A 21,209-nucleotide genomic window follows, 5' to 3' on the forward strand; every position below is an offset into this window, starting at 1 on the left:
GAAAAGGGTTTTAGACTCTCTCTTTCTGGCCTGTTAACAGAGGCTAGATCGTGGCGTACTTATGGCCGCCGCCATAGAGGCACTGCAGACCCCTCAAAACACTCTGTGCACGTTCCGAAAGCGCCGAGTTATTCCAGCTCTTTACAACTGTAAAGGCTCTGGCGGCTTGTTAATTAAGAGCCTGGGGGAAATGAGGGCAAAGGACAGTACAGATTGTACTTTGACATACAGTGTAACTGCTCCATCGCAGCTTAAGAAATCATCTACCATCACAGTTATTTCTCTAGGAACTTTGAGGGCAGGGTGCAGGGAAAGTCGAGGCAATATAGTTAAAAGAAACGGTGTCTGTCTGGATTAAGACACCGACAGCCTCAGTAAATATTAAGTTGGTAATGTGAAGCCGATGGTGTGAATAGATTGCTGGTAGTGTAAAAGGAGGTGTATTTTTGAATCCGTGGCTGAGCTGTCCAGTTTTATATCTTCTAACAGAATCAGCATAGGTGAGTGGTTTGTTTGTTTTTAATCACTGCTGTATAAATTCAAATAGTAGGGAAGCCAATTGGTCTCAAAGAAGGATAGAACTTTCTTTATGTATGCTACAACAGCAGCAAGAATGCTCATCGCAAAGTACTGGAAGACACAGGATTTACCCACCCTGGAAGAATGGCAGATGAAGATGATAGACTATATGGGACTGGCAGAAATGACCGGCAGAATCCGAGACCAGGGAGAAGAGTCGGCGGAAGAAGATTGGAAGAAATTTAAGGACTATCTACAGAAACATTATAAAATTAATGAATGTTAGAATGATGTCGGATAGAAATTAAGTGGTTTCTGGCTGTAATGTTTTAAGAGAATATGGAGAAAAAAAGATTTAGAAACAGGTTAAAATTTTTTGATAAGGATTTGCTGAATTTACAATTTGAATTGGAATACAAAAAAGGGAGGTGTGAGGAGGTCAGGGAAATAAGTTAATGGAAAATAAGTAATGGAAACTTTGTGTGTTTTTAATTATTTTTCTTTTTTGTATTAATATTGCAAAATTTTAATAAATATCATATATAAAAAAAACAAATAGTAGGGAAGCAAATCTTCCTCCGCATTCATCCCTCTACAAGCACTGAAGGTATGGCAATTATTTTTTGCATCTCTGTGGGACATGGCTTTGCAAGGAGAGGAGCTTTTTCAGCCTCCCAGCTGGGTAGGACCACCTGGGTTTTGCCAAGCTGAGCCTTCCTTGAGCTCAGTGTAAGTTGCACAGAACGTGACTGTGAGGCAAACTCCAGCAAAGACCCTTCATCAATAAAGGGACCACTTTCCATGGCTGCCAGCTTTCATCTGGAGCTAACTGCATCATGCTCATTTGGGTTACGGATGGATGGCTATGTCAATTTCAATTCCTTTCTGCTTCTCTCTTTTCCCAGTTTTATCAGTCGGCACATTTCCAGACCTATGTTTCTCTTGCATAAGTCTGATAATTCTTTTTAAATAAAAACAAAAACAAAAAACAACCTCATGAAAATTTGTCAGCATTTTAACATAACACATTTTTGTGTGCAGTTTCCCCTAAAATGCAATTATTTTTGCAAGCAATTTCCCCTAATACAATGTGTTTTAATGCTATTTTAGTAATATATTCATTTTATGACTAATAATAATACCTTTATTGTCAATGTACAACCTGTGTACAATGAAATTAACTTCCCTCTTATATACACATTTTTGTGAACATTTTGTTTGTTTCTGGTTGGAGAACTGTTATGTAGAATTTTGATAAATGTAAATTTTGAATGCTTGCTCTGTTTCAGTATCTGCATTGTTTTGGGAAGTGTGAATTAAGTGGATTTGCATCAAAATGTGAACTGAACTGAATTTCTCACTATTATTTCCCTGCCAGTTGGTGTTGTTGTGTTCTGTTTTATACCATTGTTTTGTGCCCTTTATAGCTTGTTCAGGGTGCTGAGACAACATGTCTCTGTAAATTGGATATTACTGATATTTGGAAGGCAATCTGAGCAGAGGAGAGAGATTTCAGGATAATATAAATGTAAAAACTTGATAGCGGAAATAGCAAGTTATCCAGAGGAAAGTATGGTTGCTGCTTGTGATAGAGAGGAATGCTTAGCCTCCTTAGCAACTTTTTATCCAAGGGCGTTTTTAGTATCTTTGGTATGTATATTGGCACACATTCCTTTAAACAAACAAACAAAAACACTTACAAGAGAAGAAACCTTCTGCCACCCTTAGAGCCTTACCATAGAACTCTTAAAGCTGATTCCAACATATTACTATCCAAATATAGTTGAAAGAAGGGGCCGGTCTTGGGAGGAGAGTTAGTTGGGGAACACCCATGTAGCAGAATAAGCATCTAAGACTTGTTAGGGAAATGTTTATTTTCCAGATAACATCAATTCCAGGCAGACCAGGGAGCTGTAGGAATCACAGCAATCTGAACCATTTTGTGTGGCTTTGTTCTGTGTCAATTTGTGTTGGTTTTTTTGTCACTTGTTCTTATTCCTAGCCTTTCTGTTTTGGTTTGTTGTTACAGCTGTCATTAAAGCTGTTTCACAGAATGAATTCTTGTCCAGTTGTAGCAAGAGAGGGTCCTGTGAGAAGGGTCGCTATCTTTGGAGGAACACACGGCAATGAGTTGTCTGGGGTATTCCTGGTCAAGCACTGGCAGGATGATGGAACAGAGATTCAGCGACCGGGGCTGGAGGTACGGCCTTTTATCACCAATCCAAGAGCAGTGGAGAAATGTTGCCGATATATTGACTGTGACCTGAATCGGGTTTTTGATCCTAAAAGACTTGGGTAAGCCTAACCTCTGCCTTGTGTGTTTGAATGTATAAACGATTAAACAACAACAACAACAAAATGTGCATGCATTTAAGACTGCAATGCTGCATCTGCTTACTTGAGGGTAGGTAAAGGTAAAGGTACCCTTGACCGTTAGGTCCAGTCTCTGTGGTTGCGCGCTCATCTCGCTCTGTAGGCCAAGGGAGCCGACGTTTGTCCGCAGACAGCTTCCGGGTCATGTGGCCAGCATGACTAAGCCGCTTCTGGCGAACTAGAGCAGTGCACGGAAACGCCGTTTACCTTCCTGCTGGAGCAGTACCTATTTATCTACTTGCACTTTGACGTGTTTTCGAACTGCTAGGTGGGCAGGAGCAGGGACCGAGCAACGGGAGCTCACCCTGTCGCGGGGATTCGAAATGCCGACCTTCTGATAGGCAAGCCCTAGGCTCTGTGGTTTAGACCACAGCGCCACTTGAGAGTAAGATCTACTAAATTCAATGTGACTTACTTCTGAGCAGACATTTAAAGGGTCGCACTGTTCTGTAATACTTGACCACAGGAGCAGTAGTCATCTATGCACAAACAGCTGTAACTCAAAGGGGGAAAATACATGCCTACTGCTTAGAGGGGCCCTTCTGGGGTAAGGCAAATGTTCCTCATGTATTATCCAGTCGCAGGGTGACAAATGTATTTTTTTTCCCCCTGACTGACGGTCGAATAAAAGGTTGACTGACTGACAGTCGCAGGGTGAGGTTTCTATCCCGCTGGAGTCTTCCACATCCAGAGCAGCAGCACACGTAGAAATCCTGTTTTCATAAGTCCACAGGGTTGAAGCGGTTATGTCTGCAAGAAACATCCCTGAGGTTGGGTGAGAAGACTCCAGGCGGGCACTCAAGGGTTCTTTGGCTGTGCATTTCTCAAGCAGCCATCCTGCCAGATGAATAATGCCTTTTTGAAACTTGAGTTTTCCAAAGCACTGTGTAACGAGGCAGTTCACGTGTGTGTATACCTGTCATTCAAAGGAAAACAAGCATTGCCCACTGCCTTCGAACACTCCTAATTTGAAATGAATCTTAGGCAGCCTTCATAAATGTATCACATTGAGATGGTGGAGTATATCAGCAAGCCATGTCCCCAATCTTAGGTACCCATGCCCCAAAATCCATGCAATCAGATCAATACATAGAATGGGCTCCTACTTGTAAGCAGCTGTATGTTCATAGGGACATGCACATGTTCTCGAACCCTGATTGCACAAGGTTTCTGTTTATGTGCAAACCTGTACATGCATAAGAATCCCTTCAGTTGAAAATGTGGTTGTTGGGGTTATGCCAGCATTAAAAGGGGTGGCTTGCTAGCATGGCTCAACCAACCACCTCCTGCAAGCATTTAGGGCTTGTGTGAAAGCGAACCAGTGAAAGAAACCTTTGAATCCCTTGGGTACAATCACATTGCATAGATAGGGAACAACCAAATTAAGACTGATGTGCATTATTTAGCTTTTTCATCCTTTTAAAAATGCTAATTTCACAGGAAGCTAAACTGCCAGCATAAAGGTTTAATGAGAATCAGTGCCAGCATTGCTGTGCGTGTGTTAAATTAAAGTGCTGCTATTCATCTGAGCTCCCAGTGTCATTTTTCCCCATGTGTCCTGAAATGAACTTCCTGGGCAATCTAGCTTCATGGGACTGTTCAGAATGTCACTGCACACAGGCAGCCACTGCACATTGCCAAAAGTAAAAATACGACTCTGTTTAAATACAGATAGGGCAGCTCTCTGTTGTAGTGTGAAGAAGGATTACAAAATTCCAATAGCTGCCTATGTTCTTAAGCAATTACCAGTATTAGTCATTGTAGGCCAGACGCTGCTGTCAGTAATGAAGGAGACAAACACACGTGCAAATTGCTGATGGCCACCAATTCTGACATTAAAGAAACACATACAAATGGAAGAATAAGTATCCTGTGCCAGATAAATGAAGAGTTAGTTATTTTTCTTTTCTTTAATTGCAAAAGGAGCAAATGGCTAAGTGATTTTTTATTTGTGTGCACTTTTTATCAACAGCGAACAGCTTGCAGACAACACTCCGTACGAAGTGAGAAGGGCTCAAGAAATAAACTGCATATTTGGTCCAAAAGGTAGCCATGAAGCCTATGACCTTATCTTTGACCTGCACAACACAACAGCTAACATGGGTGGCACCATCATACTGGAAAACTCCAGGGATCATTTCACAATTCAGATGTGTCGCTATATAAAGGTAAAAAGTTCTAATCCCACATGAGTTAACTGTGCTGAATTCGGAGTATTATAGAACCAGCACCAAATTCCCAGAGATCATAGGGACATAGGAAGTTGCCTTATACTGAGTCATACCATTGGCCCATCTTGCTCAGTATTGTCTACACTGACTGGCAGTGGCTTTCCAGGGTTTCAGGGAGCCCTATCTGGAGATGCTGGGGATTGAGCCAGGGGCTTAGAATCATAGACTTGTAGAGTTGGAAAGTACCCCACGGGTCAACTAGTCCAACCCTCTGCAAGGCAGACACTCAACTACTGAGCTACAGCCCTCCCTCTAATATGGCATAGCGTGAAGATGGGGGGAGGGAACCATAATATAATTCCATGCCCTATAACTTGCATCTGCTTCCAGCACTGGAATCACAGCTATTGTCAGCCAGTCTGTGGCCAGCAAGTCCTTCTGTTTAATTCCTGAATTAGCTCTTCTACATCATTCCAGGGCCAAGGGAGGGGCACAGGTGTATGTGGCTGAGCATTGCTAACTGACCAGAAAAAAATAATTCTAAAAAATATTTTATTTTGCTGTATACTGCTGACTAAATTTTGCTGTTAATTGTTGCTTTTAATATTTGGTTGTAAATAGGGATGAGTGAATCTGCCAATTTCAGTTTCTCATTTTTCCAATCTTAAGTTCAGTTCTCCATATTTCCATATCAGTTTGCATTTTTATTAAAGCCTGCATTGAAATTCATCAGCATTTAGTGCACATTTCTTCTACTTTAACATGTCAATGCCATAATCTTTTCCTTCACGTGCCACAGCTGGAGGCAGGAATGCTCCTGAATACCAGTTGCTGGAAGGAGAGGAGAGTGCTCTTGTGCTCAAATCCTGCTTGTGGGTTTCCTCTAGTGGCCATCTGGTTGACCACTCTGAGAACAGAATGGTGGACTAGATGGACCACTGGACTGATCCAGCAGGCTTTTCTTATGTTCTTATGTGTGAACTGTGTAGCTCACTCTGGCACCAAAGAGCCAGGTTGTTGAGCTCAGCACCATTTGGAGATGGCAGGGTGTGTCTCTGTGTGTGGTTTCTCTATAGCAAATTCCTCTCCTCTACCCAACACTCACAAAGTTAACTTGACATAAGTAAGACAGATGAGTGGAACAAGTAACAATTAGTTTTTAAAAAAACACAATAAGGTGATTATGGATCTGGTTTAAGGTGATTTGATGAAGAGCTGAGCTCTGTGTTGTTTTTTATTCACCACACATAAGACATTTAAATGTTACTTCCCCTGCAGGAGTGGTGGAGGAGAACACTGCAGGAACATTTGAGCAGTGTGCTCAATTGTACTGCTCATTTGCAATAAAACATTGCTTGTTTAAAACAACAGTTTAATGTGACATGCAAACTGGGCCAGTATGTGAAGACTGTCATATAGCTAAGCTACAAATATCCTGGTTGTTGTTGTTGTTTTTTCCTGTAAGAAAACCTAAATCAGAGTTGAAAGGATGTGGGATAGGAAACTGCCCTAAAGGCAGCTTAATGCTTGGTCCTCTTGAGCACTGCTACATTAATTTTCTCTCATTGATAATTTAATGCTGGAATCATGTTCACTTATATTAGCACAAAACAGAATTCAGTGAAGCATACTTTGTGTGATCTAAGAGAAAGAGCACCAACAAACACTGCTTTGTACTTTTTCTAAAGATGGCCTACTTATTTTAAGACAGCTCAATATGAGACAACAGTTGAAGACAATGCATAAGCCAACTTTTGCACCAGTGGCCTTCTGTTAACTCAGCATTAATGTTTGGACAAGTACAATATTTAAACAAATATTTTCCACAGGATGCTTTGGCTCCAGAAGGCTGCCCTGTTTTCCTCATTGAGCATCCCAACCTGAAATATGCAACGACCCGGTCTATAGCAAAACATCCTGTTGGTAAATATGAACATTATAAGCTTTACCCAGTCCTCAGAGAATTGAAATATATGCAATTGTGTTCCCAGATAGGCTGGTACCTAAGTTATGATTCATTGAGTCATACAAGTTAGTTATTTTCAGCAACGCCCATCTGCTTTTGGCAACCACACCTGAGGGCCAAATTCAAAGTATCCACATCCACACCCTGCATTAAAGTACTCTTGTAGCACTTTAAAACTTGTAGCTTACCTAAAATAATTCCTGGGAGCTGTAGATTTCTAAGCATACTGATTTCATGTAGCTTCACAATTCTCAACACCCTGAGCAAACCACAGTTCCCAAGACCCTGCGTGGCTGTCAAAGTGGTATAAGAGTGCTTCAAGTGTAGGGTGCAGAGGTGACCAAATTTTTAGTGCCACGCTTTAAGAAAGATATAAGACAATATTGGGATAAGTTTAGAGGAGGACAATGGATATGGTCAGGGGTGTGCAAAATAAGCCCTGTGAAGTAGGGTGGAAAGAACTGGATATGTTCTGCCTGGAGGATAGAATTTGGATGCTGACCTCTGTCCACCACTCCCATTGTGGTAACAGCAGTCACAGCCATGGTTGCTTCTCTCCTGGGGAACAGACTCTGCATGGAGGTACGCTTGGCAAGCACCTGGGTCCCTAAACTGTGCAACTGCTTTCCCCATTTGGACAAACAAAAAATGTGTGCAATGCATGAAGGAAAATTTTAAATAACTGGGAATGTATACAGTAATTGAAACAAAAAAATGTGGGGGGAAAGGGTATAATGCCAGTCGGATAGTGCTAAAGAGGAAGGGGGAGCTGATATATCCTTCACTTTTTATGCAGGCATTGAAGTGGGTCCTCAGCCCCAAGGAGTTCTCAGGGCTGACATTTTGGACAAAATGCGGAGGATCATCAAGCATGGCCTTGACTTTGTGCAAATGTTCAATGCAGGTATAGCAGTTGTCAGTATTAAGCAAGCATCAAGTAGTTTGCTAATGTGCTGGTGGGAAACAACAATCACAAGAGGGACATGCAACAGATTTTTGCAGTGTCCCTCCTAACAGGAGCGCTTCTGTTCAAGATTCCAGCCATGCCTTCTTCCAGCATACTCCACTCCATCCCACTTCCTTTTTTCTTTTTCAAGTAATACTCAGCATTATGTGACTAACCTGAATTCAGCTACTTGGTGATGTGGGGGTTGACCCTTGCAGTTTTGTAAAAATAGGCACTGTAGTTCTACATTCTTGGTGAAATGGTTCTCAGTGACACTTTCTTTGGCTCCAAGTCTTTCAACACTCACCACCTGAATTCACAGTGATGACTTAACAAGAGAATCTTCTTAAAGCTGTACTGAAGACTAAATCCCACACATCCTTTCCCATATACCTGGGCCTAAATAAATATATCCACAATTTTAAGCAGGCTTTTATTGTGTACCTACACAGCATCAATGCCACAATACTATACAGTACAAAATAATATTTCATTTGAAAAATTCCTTCACAGATACAATAATAGCAACTGACAATAGCTACTATTGTTATCTCTGAAGGTATGATCTGATGGCACCTGAGAAATATAATTACTAAACTTCATAAGATGCTGACAAAAGGAAGCATTTTACTAAATTCTATCATCTGCAGAATATATTTTATGCATTGTATATTGTGATTAAGGTCCCTGATTTTCGCTGTTCAGATAAAATTTAGATCCGACTTTCATGCATCACTGCATAACTGGGTCATCTTTCAGTAACCCAATCTTCTGAAGTGAGACGATCTATAGAAAAACATTTTCCTGTGACCAGATCTAATTATGATATTAACAAGATACAGATAGCTACCATCTTAATGACTTCAAACATTGTCAATAAAAAGATTCCTTAGATTCAGTTTCTTTCAAAAAAAATACTAAGAGCTGTTTGACATAATACTTGGAGACGTTGCTCTTTTTTTCTCCCTAGGAAAAGAATTCCCTCGGTGTACTATTGAAGTTTACAAAATAATGGAGAAAGTAGATTATCCAAGAAAGAAAAATAATGAGATCATGGCTGTCATTCACCCTAACCTGCAGGTAAACACATGCCATTTCTCTTCAGATATATAGTCCGCTGCCCTGCCCTTGAACAACAGCAATGTCAGAATCTGGTGTACAAATTCCCCTTTGTTAACAGGAAAGTTACTAAAGGACCATGATTCACTTCCATATGGAATGAGTGTGTGACTGTCTTGAAACAGCTCCCATATGGCTGATTCTTGAGTCTCACATTCATTTCATGCACAAATCTTGCTCACTGGAAACAAACATGAGAGCCCGTGGGCCTTGCTAGGGCCTGCTCTGGATATAATCCTCATTGAAAGACAGCAAGGGCCTTGCAGGCTTTCTCCCTCCCCCCTACTCCCCCCCAAATTCCCTTATCCATTAGTTTTCCACTGTTAACTATAGTTTATGGTTGCCTGCTAGATGTAAATATATATCAGGGGTGGGGGAACACTTTTGGCCTGGCAGGTCAGATCTTTATCTGAACTTTAAGAGATTGCCAGGGTCACCCACCTGTCAGATGACTATCTGACATCATGACCCACCATGACCTGTGGGTAGGAAGAGCAATCCACTTCACCAGTGCTCTTCCTGGGAGGGGGGGGGGCTGCACTGGTGAAGTGGATTGCTCTTCCTACCCACAGGTCATGATGTCATCATGACAAAGCAGAACCAAGCAGAATTTAACCCCCTGCTCATCAGCTGATGAATGGAGACTTCAGTCCTGCTCATGAGGAAGAGATTAGATGAGCATGCAAGTTCACTGGCAGGTGCAGCCAACATAGAATTAAGCTGGGTGACATCAGCTGATGGACAAGTGAGCATGGTTTGGGGAAGTGGCCAAACAGAAAATACACCTTGGCAGGCCAATATCGGCCTAGGGGCAAGAGGTTTCCAACCCCAGTATAAATGAAGGCTAACAAGATAGGCAGTAATTAAAAATACTGTGTTTTTATCTTCTTGTTTCCTCCTGTCCCACAAGGATCAAGACTGGCAGCCTCTCAACCCTGGTGACCCTATGTTTTTAACTCTTGAAGGAAAGACAATCTCATACGAAGGAGACGTGGTAGTATATCCAGCCTTTGTGAATGAAGCTGCTTATTATGAAAAGCAACAAGCTTTTGTAAAAACTGAAATAGAAAAATTGAGTGCAGAAGGGATCAGAGCATGTGTCTCTTAGAACTTGAATAATTTTTCATTTAACTTTTTCAAATCTTAGGATGAAACCCAATTACAGATGCATTTGATCTTTCTAACTCAAGACGGCCAGAACTTGTAGGCTGTAACTCAAACAGAGACTTTAATATTTAATGGTAAGGAATATTTTTTTAAGGAATAAGCACTTTGAAGGCAATATGATCAAGCAACATTCAGAAGCATTGTTAGTATGAATGTATTTTAGTATTTTTTAATAAATACCAAGTGCTAAATATTTTTTTAAATTAATGGCACTTTTTAATAACAGAGATATATGTTTTGTATTTAATGTGTTATGCCCCAAGAAGCTGAACATGGAGATATTTCAAGGCCATTACTGAGTAAGGAGTACCACAGTTTGGGGGCAAGCACCCTTTGGTGAGAGAACCCCAACAGAGATTTAACATAGCAAAACATGCAACAAAGGAAAGTGTGGAGATAAAGGCTGTAAAACCTTTAAAATGTGTCATTTCTAGTGAATCCCAAAGTATACCACTTTTAATGGTTCTTTCCAAAGTATTCCACTTCTCTAGCACACAGGTAGACCACACGTTTAGTAAGCTATAAAATGGATTACTTACAAAACTCTGCAAATGTCAGATTCATGTGCTTTTCCATACAGCAGCCAGAAAAAGTTGCACAGGCAGTAAAACATTGCTTGGTTACAAAATGGTAAAAGTTCCTAAACTATTGGTGTAGGATAACATTAGTTTCAGACTTCATTCTTGTCTGAAACAAAATAGGCTGGTTAAAGCCATGTGGCTGGAAGGAGCAGCTCAGAGCTCCTCGCACACCAAATTCACATGTAGACTGAATAGAACAAAAGGCTTGGTTTTCTAAGTTGAGGGGAAGTGGCTTAGGCTAAGCTTGCATACTAGTTATATGAGGCTGGTTTAGCCTACAAGATTCACCTCTTGAAATCCTGCCTGCCATGGTTAGTAGCAAAATGCACCAAAATGCACTGGCTACTACATTAACATTAAGCAGCAGAGAAGCACGGAGAAATGGGCATGGCGGCTTCAGAGTAGCATTCTTAATAGAGTCATATCTGAATATTATTTAGGGAAGTTAATCTGGAACTGGAGTTGGGGAAAGGTTTCCAGTGAGAGTGGATTTATGAGCCAAAACATTTGGGTCATGAGGATGATCTCCCCAGCATATGTCTGTGCGTGTGTGTGTTTAGATTTTTATCAGAGTGGTAGCCCCGGGGATATATAAATAAATTATTCCAATATTTTTCTGCTGTGGAGGAGGGGATACTTGTACTCTTGAGGGACAACTCAACCGAGGATCCCCTCTATCCATTGCAGAAAAGGTACTTATAGCGGTAAGTCCAACATTCTGTTTTTTAAAAAAATGTTTTCTAAAGTTTGGGGTTAATAAAATGGAACAGGGGTCTATCTATGCAGCAATGGCTTCAGGCCTGAACACGCCCCCTTCTATCTTAATAGACCCATGGCAGGCTTACCTAGCAGTGGTGGTAAGATCAAGCAGCAGAAATAGCAGTGGACAGTTTGGAGCTGTTGTTTACATTTCTCATAATGGCATTGTGAGAAATAAAAATGTGGGCCCAAGGGCACAATGAACTGGTTCCATGGTACCTTCTGTGCTTAGCATATATATATATATGCGCGCGCATGCTATTTATTTGCATTTGGGAGGGGAGGGCTTGTTGGGTCAGGTACGCCAGATTGATTCGTATGCTGTCAGTGGATTCTTGTTGCTGCCTTGTTGGGCTATGAAAGTGGAGCCATACTGGGGTGAAGGCGCCCTCTTCTATTTGTTCCAGTATCAGTTTCAGTGTATTGGTCCATGTTTACTCCTGACCAGTGGCGTAGCGTGGGTTGTCAGCACCCGGGGCAAGGCAAGTAATTTGCGCCCCCTAACCCGTGGATTTGCGCCCCCTAACCCTAACCCCCAGATGTTGCGCCCAGTACAGCCGCCCCCCCTGCACCCCCCACGCTACGCCACTGCTAAGGGGACAAGGAACACGCGTGGGGTGGGTGGAGAAGGATGTGGCTAATAATGCAGGAGGGGGGTCTAAGGGGAAAAGGAGCTCGCATGGGGTGGGTGGAGAAGGAGCTTTTCGGAGAGCTGAGCGGGGAGGGGGGAGGGAAAGAGCACTGTTGCTTTAAAGGAGCCAACCGGACAGCAGCCACTTACAGCAGTGTAAGCAGCTCCTTTCCACTCCCGCTTTGCTCCTTCTCTCCCTCTTTGCTGCTTTACACAGCTAATGGTGAATCCCCTGCAACCCAAGTCCTGCTCAGCGGATCAGCTGAGACGCTGGGAGAATTGTAATTTCCCCCTCTCCCTCATCCCGTGCCCTCCTGTCCCCAGCAGCCTTTTAAAAAACTTTTTTACTGGTTTTCACTGCGCTTGTGGCTCAGAGCCCTCCTGTGCCCTGCCGTCCCTCTGCAGCCTCATTGCTCCGTTTAGAGAGCGTTGCTAGCTGAGGCTGCAGCAGCTGTTGCTGGCTACGCAGCGCTTTTTCCGGCTCGCTATGGCTCCCGTCTGTCCCTCCTCGCGTGTAAGCGGCTGCTGCCCGCTTTGCTGGCATGGCTCTCCTTCCCTCCCTCCTCCTCAGCTCCACCCCCTCCTCCTGGCTGTAAAGCAAGCATGAGTGCATTCGCTCTGTAACACGCACAGGCATTTTCCCTTCCTTTCTAGGAGCAAAAAAGTGTGTGTTTTGGAGCGAAAATTACGGTAATTCCCAGCAAGCAATTAGCAGGCTCGCTCCACCTCCTCCTCCTCCCGGCTTTGCTGCTGCTGCTGCTGCTGCTGCGCGGCTCTTTTCCTCCACCGACGGCGCGCTGCGCCTTGGAGAGGTTCCTGCTTCCTCGAGGGGGGCCGGCCAAACGCGCCCCCCAAAATGTTGCGCCCGGTGCGGCCGGCACCCCTGGCACCCCCCACGCTACGCCACTGCTCCTGACAGTTCTCTCCAGTGTCTAGCTATGAGGGTTCTGGCTGCTAAGAATAGGTGGGTTATAAGCTCTATATAATGTGCTCCCATTGTTCTTTGATTGCTATTTATTGGTGCTAATGTGATTTGTGGAACAACTAAACAAAACATGAATGAGAATCAAATGCTTATAAAAGTATCCATTTTATTTCTCTTATTCACAATAAATATCTTTTTCTTAAAAACATTGAATAACAACAAATATTTAAATAAAGGTCATAACATTCAGCATAACAATGGCACCATATTATAGTTCCTATCTTTTTCCTCCTTTTTTTGTTCTTTGGAAGACTTATTTCAAATGGCCATTTGGCTCTAAAGTGCTGATTGGGAAGCAAAAGGGTACAACGGCCATAAAGACACGCCCTTAGAATAGTCTTCGGAAAAATATACTGGGCTATTGCTGCACCAGTGTCTCTGTGTATGTGTGCATACACATCTTGTTAGCATGCAAACCATCATTCATAATTTCACAAGAACATAAAACAAGAACATTCTTCAGTAAGGATCCATGAGGATTAAGGCACATTCTGCAGGAATGACTGGATATAAATACTGTACATATACACCATAAACACATATAAAATATTCCCTTTGGATTTGTGCTCATCTTCCTTTCGCAGGATAAGATTGGCCACCTTTTTGAATCTCCCATTAAAGTCAGGAGGTGAGGTGGCTCCTCCCATCCATTCCCTCTGCAGTACTGTCTTCTGGCACCCGGGCAAGCAGGTACCCAGGTGAGCCCAGGAAGGGTCTGAGAGAATAACCGCTCTCAGAATGGTTAGTGCTGAAGATTTCATACTGTGGTTTCACTTCAAATCTGAAATGCATTTTGTGTGTCATAATTTCTTCATTGTTTCCTAGTAGAGAGGTGGATGGAAGAAGGTAGACAGCGATCTACTAGTACATCTCAGGGCCATTTGCAGTAGATTGGCAAGGATTTCCAGCTCCCAGCAACAATAGCAGCAACAAAATGACTCCCTGCACCGCCCTTAATTTATACTGCTGAAATGAAGAGAGCATAGAGGTAACCAAGAGTGGGTTTTCATGCATAACTCTGTTCCATTCTACTGACCAAAAAATGCTTCTAGGTTCAGTATTCTTTTAAGCATATGTCTTTTGCACCCGGCTCTAGTTGGTGGATCTCAAGGATCTAATAAAAAACAGACAATAGATCCCAAGGGACTCTAGTAAAAATAGAAGTAGATCCCATAAATCTGATGTTTGCCCACCCCTGCTCATAGTACAACCAACAGTCTCAAGATTTCATAGGAAGTAAAACAAACAAACAAACAAACAAACAAACAAACAAACAAACAAACAGCACCCTTCAAAAAGGCAAAAGAGAGATTCTGTATCACATATTGCCAAGCTTTAAGAGAACATTTTGACAAAGAGCTGTCTTTAAAATATTTATAGACCTGAGGTTTCATTTGGCACACTTTCAAAGCAGAGTTGTGAAAAGTTAGTTGTTGGTTTTGGAGATGGAGGGCCAGCAGTTGTGAAAAGGCACTCTGTTTCCAGCTACGCAGTTGGTCAAAGCACAGAAGCAACATTTGTGGCATCCTAACCAAATATTTAAATGCCTTCAGTCCATGGAATATATTACCATTTGGAGTGCAGAGGCCCAACCGAATAATCATTCCTTGAACTTACGCAGATGGACCTTCACACAAGTGGGCTATCTCAAAATCTTATTTCACCGTACCATTTGGACCAGTTGCTCTTTCTTTTCCATGTCGTTGCCCATATTTCCCCTTCCAGGACTTTGCTTTTCTGTCAGCAGTAATGCATATCATTTCCACAAGAAACCAGTTCAGGCAACCTCTGGAAGTGAAAGCTGGACTGTGTGAGGAATAGCAGCAGTAACAGCAGAAGTCTTTCCTGCCCACACCCCTATCATTATGCTAGGAGTCTAGATAGTCTTATATAGTCCAGTGTGCAGCTCTATGGGGTTCCTATTGGGGCATCTGATTGGCGACTCTGAGAACAGGATGCTGGACTTGGGATGGGCCATTGGCCTGATGCAGTAGACTCTTCTTGTGTTCTTTCGTTACACAGATGTTTCTGGCAAATCATAAATTTCTTCATACGTATTCAGAGTGGTCTTGCTATTACTCCTTGATGCGTCATGCATTCTGCTGTAATCTAAAGAAAAATAGTCAAAATTGTTTCCCCACCTCACCAGTACATTCATTTAAAAACCTTTCGTAAATAAACAACAGCACATGCCCCACTTATTCATTGAGGCTGTGATCCATCTTCTGTGTGCACAGTGGGCTTGGGAAGCTGCTTTATTCTTAGTCAGAGATCATTGACACATATTGGTTGGCATTGTCTACACCAGAAGCAGTGCACTGGGTAGGGTGGAGCTTCTATGCTAGCTTCCTGTCTGATAGGTTGCTGTTGCTTACCAATAGGGGATGGGCAAGGAGGCTGATGTCATGCAAACATACTAGCTAGGAGCACTGGATTTGCTACACCAGAGCATTTGCACTATTTATTACTTATTTAAACAAATTATATACCACTTAACTACAATAGTCTCTAAGCAGTTTGCAAAAATACAGCACAAGGAATATTAACTCAGTTAAAACTATAAAATCACTGAACATGCCTACCAGAATGAAAATATCTTCAGTTGGCTCTAGCCGTTTAACAGGGAGTGGGCCTGTCTGACCTCAGCTGGAAGGAAGTTCTGTAAAATTGGCCCACAATTTGAAACCATGGCTCCTGGTGGATACAATCTGTGCATCTGAGCCCTGGGGGACAACTAACAGTGACTCCCCCCCCCCCCCGAAGACCTCAGTGATCAGGACACATATATGTATGTGATTGAGTGGCCCTTGAGGTATCCTGGACCCAGTTTGTTAAAGGCTTGTAACCTGGGCCCAGTAGGACTGGAACCGACCACCTGGCCTCTCCTAGTAAGCAACAGCAGCCCCACCCCAGCTAGTGAACCACTTCTGGTCTAGATCAAAGGGTAGGCAACTTTCTTCAGACCAAGACTCACAATCCTTCATAGGCATCCCTATGGTGGGTGGAGCCAGAGGAAAAACTGGGTGGATCAACAAATGTGACTCTTTTCCTTGGATGGGAGGCTACACTCCAGTTGTGCAAATGTCAGAGGTTTAATACATAAGCCCATACATCTCTCCATCCCCCATGCAGGCAAGTAAGGCATTATCACACATCAAGAACACAGGACTCAGTGAGGAGTGTGGGCTGAGGAGAGACCCAAGGGCCAGAGAGGGCTACAGTTCAGCCAGTCCCTGGTCCCGAGGTTCCTTCCTCTAGATTAGAGTGTGTGTGGACACACAGGACAAAAAGGCCACAAAGCTTTTAAAAAAATATATTACTCCAAAAATTATAAATGTATCTTACCTGTTGGACCTGGGTCTTCATTGATGAATGCAACATGTGTTTTCCATTCAGTCCATTTGACTTCATTAATCCTAGTTAGAGAATTCACGCATTATAATGATTCATCTTTTACACCATGACAGAAACACTTCATGTTTTCAGATTTTTAATCAGGGCTCAGTATTCATTTAATCGATGCACACTTAATCAGTATATGAAAAAGTAATGCCATGTTTTGAGCAGGGGCAGCTAACCTGTGGCCCTCCATACGTTGCTTGACTACAGCTTCCATTATCCCTAACCATTGGGGATGCTGACTGCTGAGAGTTTGAGTCCAACAACATCTGAAGTGCCACAGATTGCCCACCACTGGTTCAGAGCATAGTTTCACTTTTGGAAGTTTGTAGAGGATGGACGTATTTGATTTTTCCCTTTGGGATATCAGTGGACAATCAGTAGCCACCACAACTAGAAGCCTTGATGTAGTGGCAGCACAGTTAAAAGAGCAGCTTGGAAACTATCAGATCCCTTAAACATGCTATGTAGAGCTTGTTCATTTCTCTCTCTAATAGGACACAGTTATCAAAACAGAGCAGCTTCATCCATTTCTGAACATCTGATTTACCTTAAACATAACCTGGTGTCATTCTCTGCCACTTTGCACCATTCTCCAAGCTGGAATTTTCTCCTCAGGAATTTTGGAAGGATCTTTTCTGTTTCCACAATAGTTCTTGCCCTCTGGTGGTAACAAGAAAAATGTTAGCAGATAATGTAAAAAAAAAAAAACCTTTTAAGAATGCCTATCGGTGGGTGGATTTCATACTTCTAGTCAAAAAGAATAAAGAAAAAAAAGATCCTACAAACATAAGGTGTGCTCACTCTTGGTCTACAGCAGGTACGGGAACCCACATTAGGCCCAGCATGGGCCTGTTTTGGCCTGTTTTCTCCAAACAACGTCTGCATTCCCCACACCAGATATCATACATGACTGCAAAAAGGATTTGGAGCTTGAAGTGAACACTTGATTGTTCCTTTGCAAACAGAACCCACTAATTAGCTAGTCGAGGACTGACAACGAGCCCCACTGAGATCACCCATGCTAAGGCGAGGGGACTAACTAGCTGTGCCGATCAGCTGATTGGCGCTGTCAGCTGACATTCTGTTTACAGGCATGGTTCAGATTTGGGCTGGAAGGATATGTTTCCCCCCCCCAGTGGTAATGGGAAAACCAACCTGAAGCCTCCAGATATGTTCACTCTCCTTGGATATATCTTCCACTGTCTCCCCCATCAACGCGATCAACATGTTAAGGAGGAGAACGAAGGTCAAGATGACGAAGGAGATGCGGAGCAGCAGAAACAGAATGGGGTATTTTGCATCCTCGTGGATCTCCAGGTCACCGAGGCCTAAAGTGAGTTTGAAGAGTTCGATCTCGACATTCCCTAAAGTGCTGAAGTTACTGCACTTACTGTTTTCAGGACAATCGTCTATCAAGGCAGCAAGGGCTGTGTTTGAGAGAGAAAGAGAGAAGGGCACCTTTAATACTGTATATTTATAGATTGTCTTCTGTGTTCCTGTGCACTTCTCTGGAAGTTTACAAGGAGTTCTTAACAGGGTCAAGAATGGTTGACAAGCTCCCCAAAGACTCCACAATCCTTGCATTTATCTTACCCCATATTCAGAAGAAAATGTTGGGGGGAAGCTTCCACATTGCAGTCTATTGGAGACATGATGCTGCTCATCCACAGAAGTTTTGTTCACCATCCACACAATGTTGTCCCCATTAAAATCCCATCCCATAACCCCCCTCCCCCCATTTAATTTGAATCTACCATTTCCACAGGGTGATTTTTTGGTTTTTTTTACTTGCTGCATTTTCTGCAGAATTGGTACATCTGGGTTCAATGGAGAAATAATATGGGGCAGAGTGTTAGAATGATTTTCTGTGGAAATGACACAAAACTTAGCCGCATGAACTGCCATGTGGAAGATCCAAATCATATACTGGTCCAATTTGGATTGGTGTAGGAGGATGCAAGCTTACACATTCCACTGAATGCTTTGTTGGGCAGAGCAGGGCTGTGTTTACCTAGGCGGGCCATGAGCTCTGCAGGCTTAGTCCAGCAAAGATTAGATAGCTCACCATTCCAGCTATGCAAAATGTTTTTAAGATACTGCCACCCTCCTATAGTAACCATCAAATTCTGCTTACCTACACCGAATCCAAGCAAAAATACAATGTACACCACTAGAAACTTTATCACGTCATGCAAGATGACCTATAAAAGGAAAAGGAAAACACAATGGCATGTTAATTGGAACCTCAAAATTCTCCATTTTACCGCTCTACCTCTTTCAGTAGTCCAAGTTATCAGCATCAGTGTGTTCAGTCTATATGCATTTGGAAAGCTGACCCCAAAAGCACTTTTACTGGATGCTGATACATTGTGAAGACAAAACTGTCTCTCTCAATTTGTCTGCATTAAGATGTGCTTCAGAGATCCTTATGCCGAATCAGACCATTGCTCCATAAGAATATAAGAAGAGCCTGCTGAATCAGGCCCATGGCCCAACTAGTCCAGCATCCTGTTCTCACAGTGGCCACCCAGAGAATACCTGTGGGAAACCAGCAAGCAGGACCCGGGCACAAGAGCTCTCCCGCCTCCTTCCAATTGCAGGTAAAGGACCCCTGGACAGTTAAGTCCAGTCAAAGGCAACTATGGTGTGTGGCGCTCATCTCGCTTCAGGCCAAGGAGGCCAGTGTTTGTCCGCAGACAGCTTTCCAGGTCCTGTGGCCAGCATGACTAAACCGCTTCTGGCACGACGGGGCACCGTGATGACTGCCAGAGCACACAGAAACACCATTTACCTTCCCACCACTGTGGTACCTATTTATCTGCTTGTGTTAGTATGCTTTCGAATTGCTAGGTTGGCAGGAGCTGGGACAGAGCAACGGGAGCTCAACCCATGGCACGGATTCAAACTGCCGACTTTCTGATCAACAAGCCCAACAGAGGCACAGCATAGCCATCATCTATCTCTGTGTTATCAAATGTGGCTCTCCATGGTTTCAGGCAGGGAATCTTTCCCCATCCTGCCTGGAGATGCCAGGGACTGAACTCCTGCATGCAGAGCAGGAGCTGCTCTTGCGCTTCCCTCAAAGACAGGCCGCTTTGTTTCAAAAGAAGGGGAAATGGGCATTAGAAGAGCCAAGGTTATAGCCAAGTTCCTTAAAACAAAAAGTAACAATAAGGACATGCAGCAGCTCATGCAGCAATGGAGCTGCCCTTCTGAAGGACGAGCACTTCTGAGACCAGGGTGCTGGAGATGGTGGACAGACAGCCACCATCAAGTATCGAATGGAACTTGGAAGTGCATACTTGCCTGCTGGATCATCACACTATAGATTCCCATGGACTGCAGACCCCGGGTGAAATACAGCATGTTGGCCCACCCTAAGGACATGGCCAAGACGAGGCACGCAAGGTGTTCTTTGTAGGAGAAGAAGTACAAGCAGACAGAGAAGACAACCAAGACTGCTTGTATAAAACTGTCAAGACACAACAGGGGAAAAGTTGCATCTCTGAGGAAAACTGGACAATTAAGAATCAGGTAGAGACTTTCTTAACGTGGGTATGTTACAACTACTAAGGATGGGGGGCATTTGTCAATTTCAGTTTCTAATTTTCCATTCTAAAATTAATTCTCTGCATTTCTACGCTGTGATTATTATTTTGTAAAGTCCACATGGAAATCCATCTGCATTTTAGGGCGTATTTCCTGAAATAGATGCTTTTGCATACAACCCCCCCCCCCAAAAAAAAATATAATGCGTATTTGTAAATTATTTTCTCCAACACATGCTTTTTTCTGCCCATTTTTTCCCTAGTATTTGTATTTTTGCAAATGAACTGCATTGGGAAGTCTGGAGGAGTGAGGATTTCAGAGGGTGGCTGTGCTTCAGTTTGCATATTGTATCAGAAAACGTGAATTAGGTAGGACGGTCTTTCAAGGCAAACAATCGAATTTCTCTCCCATTCATAATTACAGCACAGCCTTTTAAGATGCTTGTATTAAGCATCTTAAAAGCCACTCTGGCACCAGGAACACATTTGACCTTAAATGGCATATACATTTATATGTCTAAATCACATCAAGAGCTGGCAGAGAGATTAGAAAAGAGCTAAGGGCAGAGTTAAAGAGAGGCATTGCCCATGAGCCACTTAGCGGAGAAAGACTGGATGTTATTTCAGAGCTGTAATCGTTTACATTCTTATGCATGACTTACAATGCGAAATGGAACCAAGCGTCAGATAGGATTGATTGGAGATCTGAAGGCCTGAGCAGGAAGATAGCTACGCTCTGCAGGTAGAAATAGCCAGGATTAGATTAACAAAACACACATACACACAAAGCAGTGACTAGGGATGGACCAATGCATCAGTTACAGGCATAAGGAGCAGCGAGGAGCAATGAGAGTTGTAGCTTAGCAACATCTCGAGGGCCACAGGTGTCTCTTCCCAAAACCATTCATTTTACTTTTAGGATGTATCTATAAAACTGACACAAACACACAGCAGCTTACAAAGACAATAGTAGGGCCGGCCCCAGTTGCACTACAACCTAACAGATGAAGGCAAGAATTAGCACAGCCCTGTACATATATAT

General features: G+C 42.9%; 2 protein-coding genes across 11 annotated transcripts in view; one reads left to right on the forward strand and one right to left on the reverse strand.

Annotated features, from left to right (window-relative positions):
* The window catches only part of ASPA (aspartoacylase), a 34,236-nt gene that overhangs the window by 10,072 nt on the left and 2,955 nt on the right, over positions 1-21,209 (forward strand). For 3 of the 10 annotated variants that reach the window (XM_077919949.1, XM_077919950.1, XM_077919948.1), the window contains exons 2-8: positions 2,549-2,814; positions 4,865-5,060; positions 6,893-6,986; positions 7,826-7,933; positions 8,946-9,055; positions 10,005-12,048; positions 13,152-13,423. In XM_077919949.1, the coding sequence (XP_077776075.1) occupies positions 2,573-2,814; positions 4,865-5,060; positions 6,893-6,986; positions 7,826-7,933; positions 8,946-9,055; positions 10,005-10,202 (948 nt within the window). In that variant the 5' untranslated portion in view covers positions 2,549-2,572 and the 3' untranslated portion in view covers positions 10,203-12,048; positions 13,152-13,423. Of the gene's footprint in view, positions 1-170; positions 501-2,548; positions 2,815-4,864; positions 5,061-6,892; positions 6,987-7,825; positions 7,934-8,945; positions 9,056-10,004; positions 12,049-13,151; positions 13,424-13,801; positions 13,916-14,042; positions 15,275-21,209 lie in introns of those variants that run through there. The other 7 variants (XM_077919946.1, XM_077919945.1, XM_077919943.1 and 4 more) reach the window with 7 other exon arrangements.
* TRPV3 (transient receptor potential cation channel subfamily V member 3) overlaps positions 15,232-21,209 on the reverse strand; it is a 32,358-nt gene continuing 26,380 nt past the window's right edge. Inside the window, exons 13-19 of the mRNA XM_077919951.1 lie at positions 20,830-20,903; positions 19,926-20,091; positions 18,754-18,820; positions 17,775-18,046; positions 17,167-17,279; positions 16,563-16,633; positions 15,232-15,326 (exon numbers count right to left, since the gene is read on the reverse strand). Coding sequence (XP_077776077.1) covers positions 15,232-15,326; positions 16,563-16,633; positions 17,167-17,279; positions 17,775-18,046; positions 18,754-18,820; positions 19,926-20,091; positions 20,830-20,903 — 858 coding nt within the window. The remainder of the gene's footprint in view (positions 15,327-16,562; positions 16,634-17,166; positions 17,280-17,774; positions 18,047-18,753; positions 18,821-19,925; positions 20,092-20,829; positions 20,904-21,209) is intronic.

This window comes from Podarcis muralis, chromosome 15 (genome assembly GCF_964188315.1).
Source record: "Podarcis muralis chromosome 15, rPodMur119.hap1.1, whole genome shotgun sequence".
Classification (NCBI taxonomy): Eukaryota; Metazoa; Chordata; class Lepidosauria; order Squamata; family Lacertidae; genus Podarcis; species Podarcis muralis.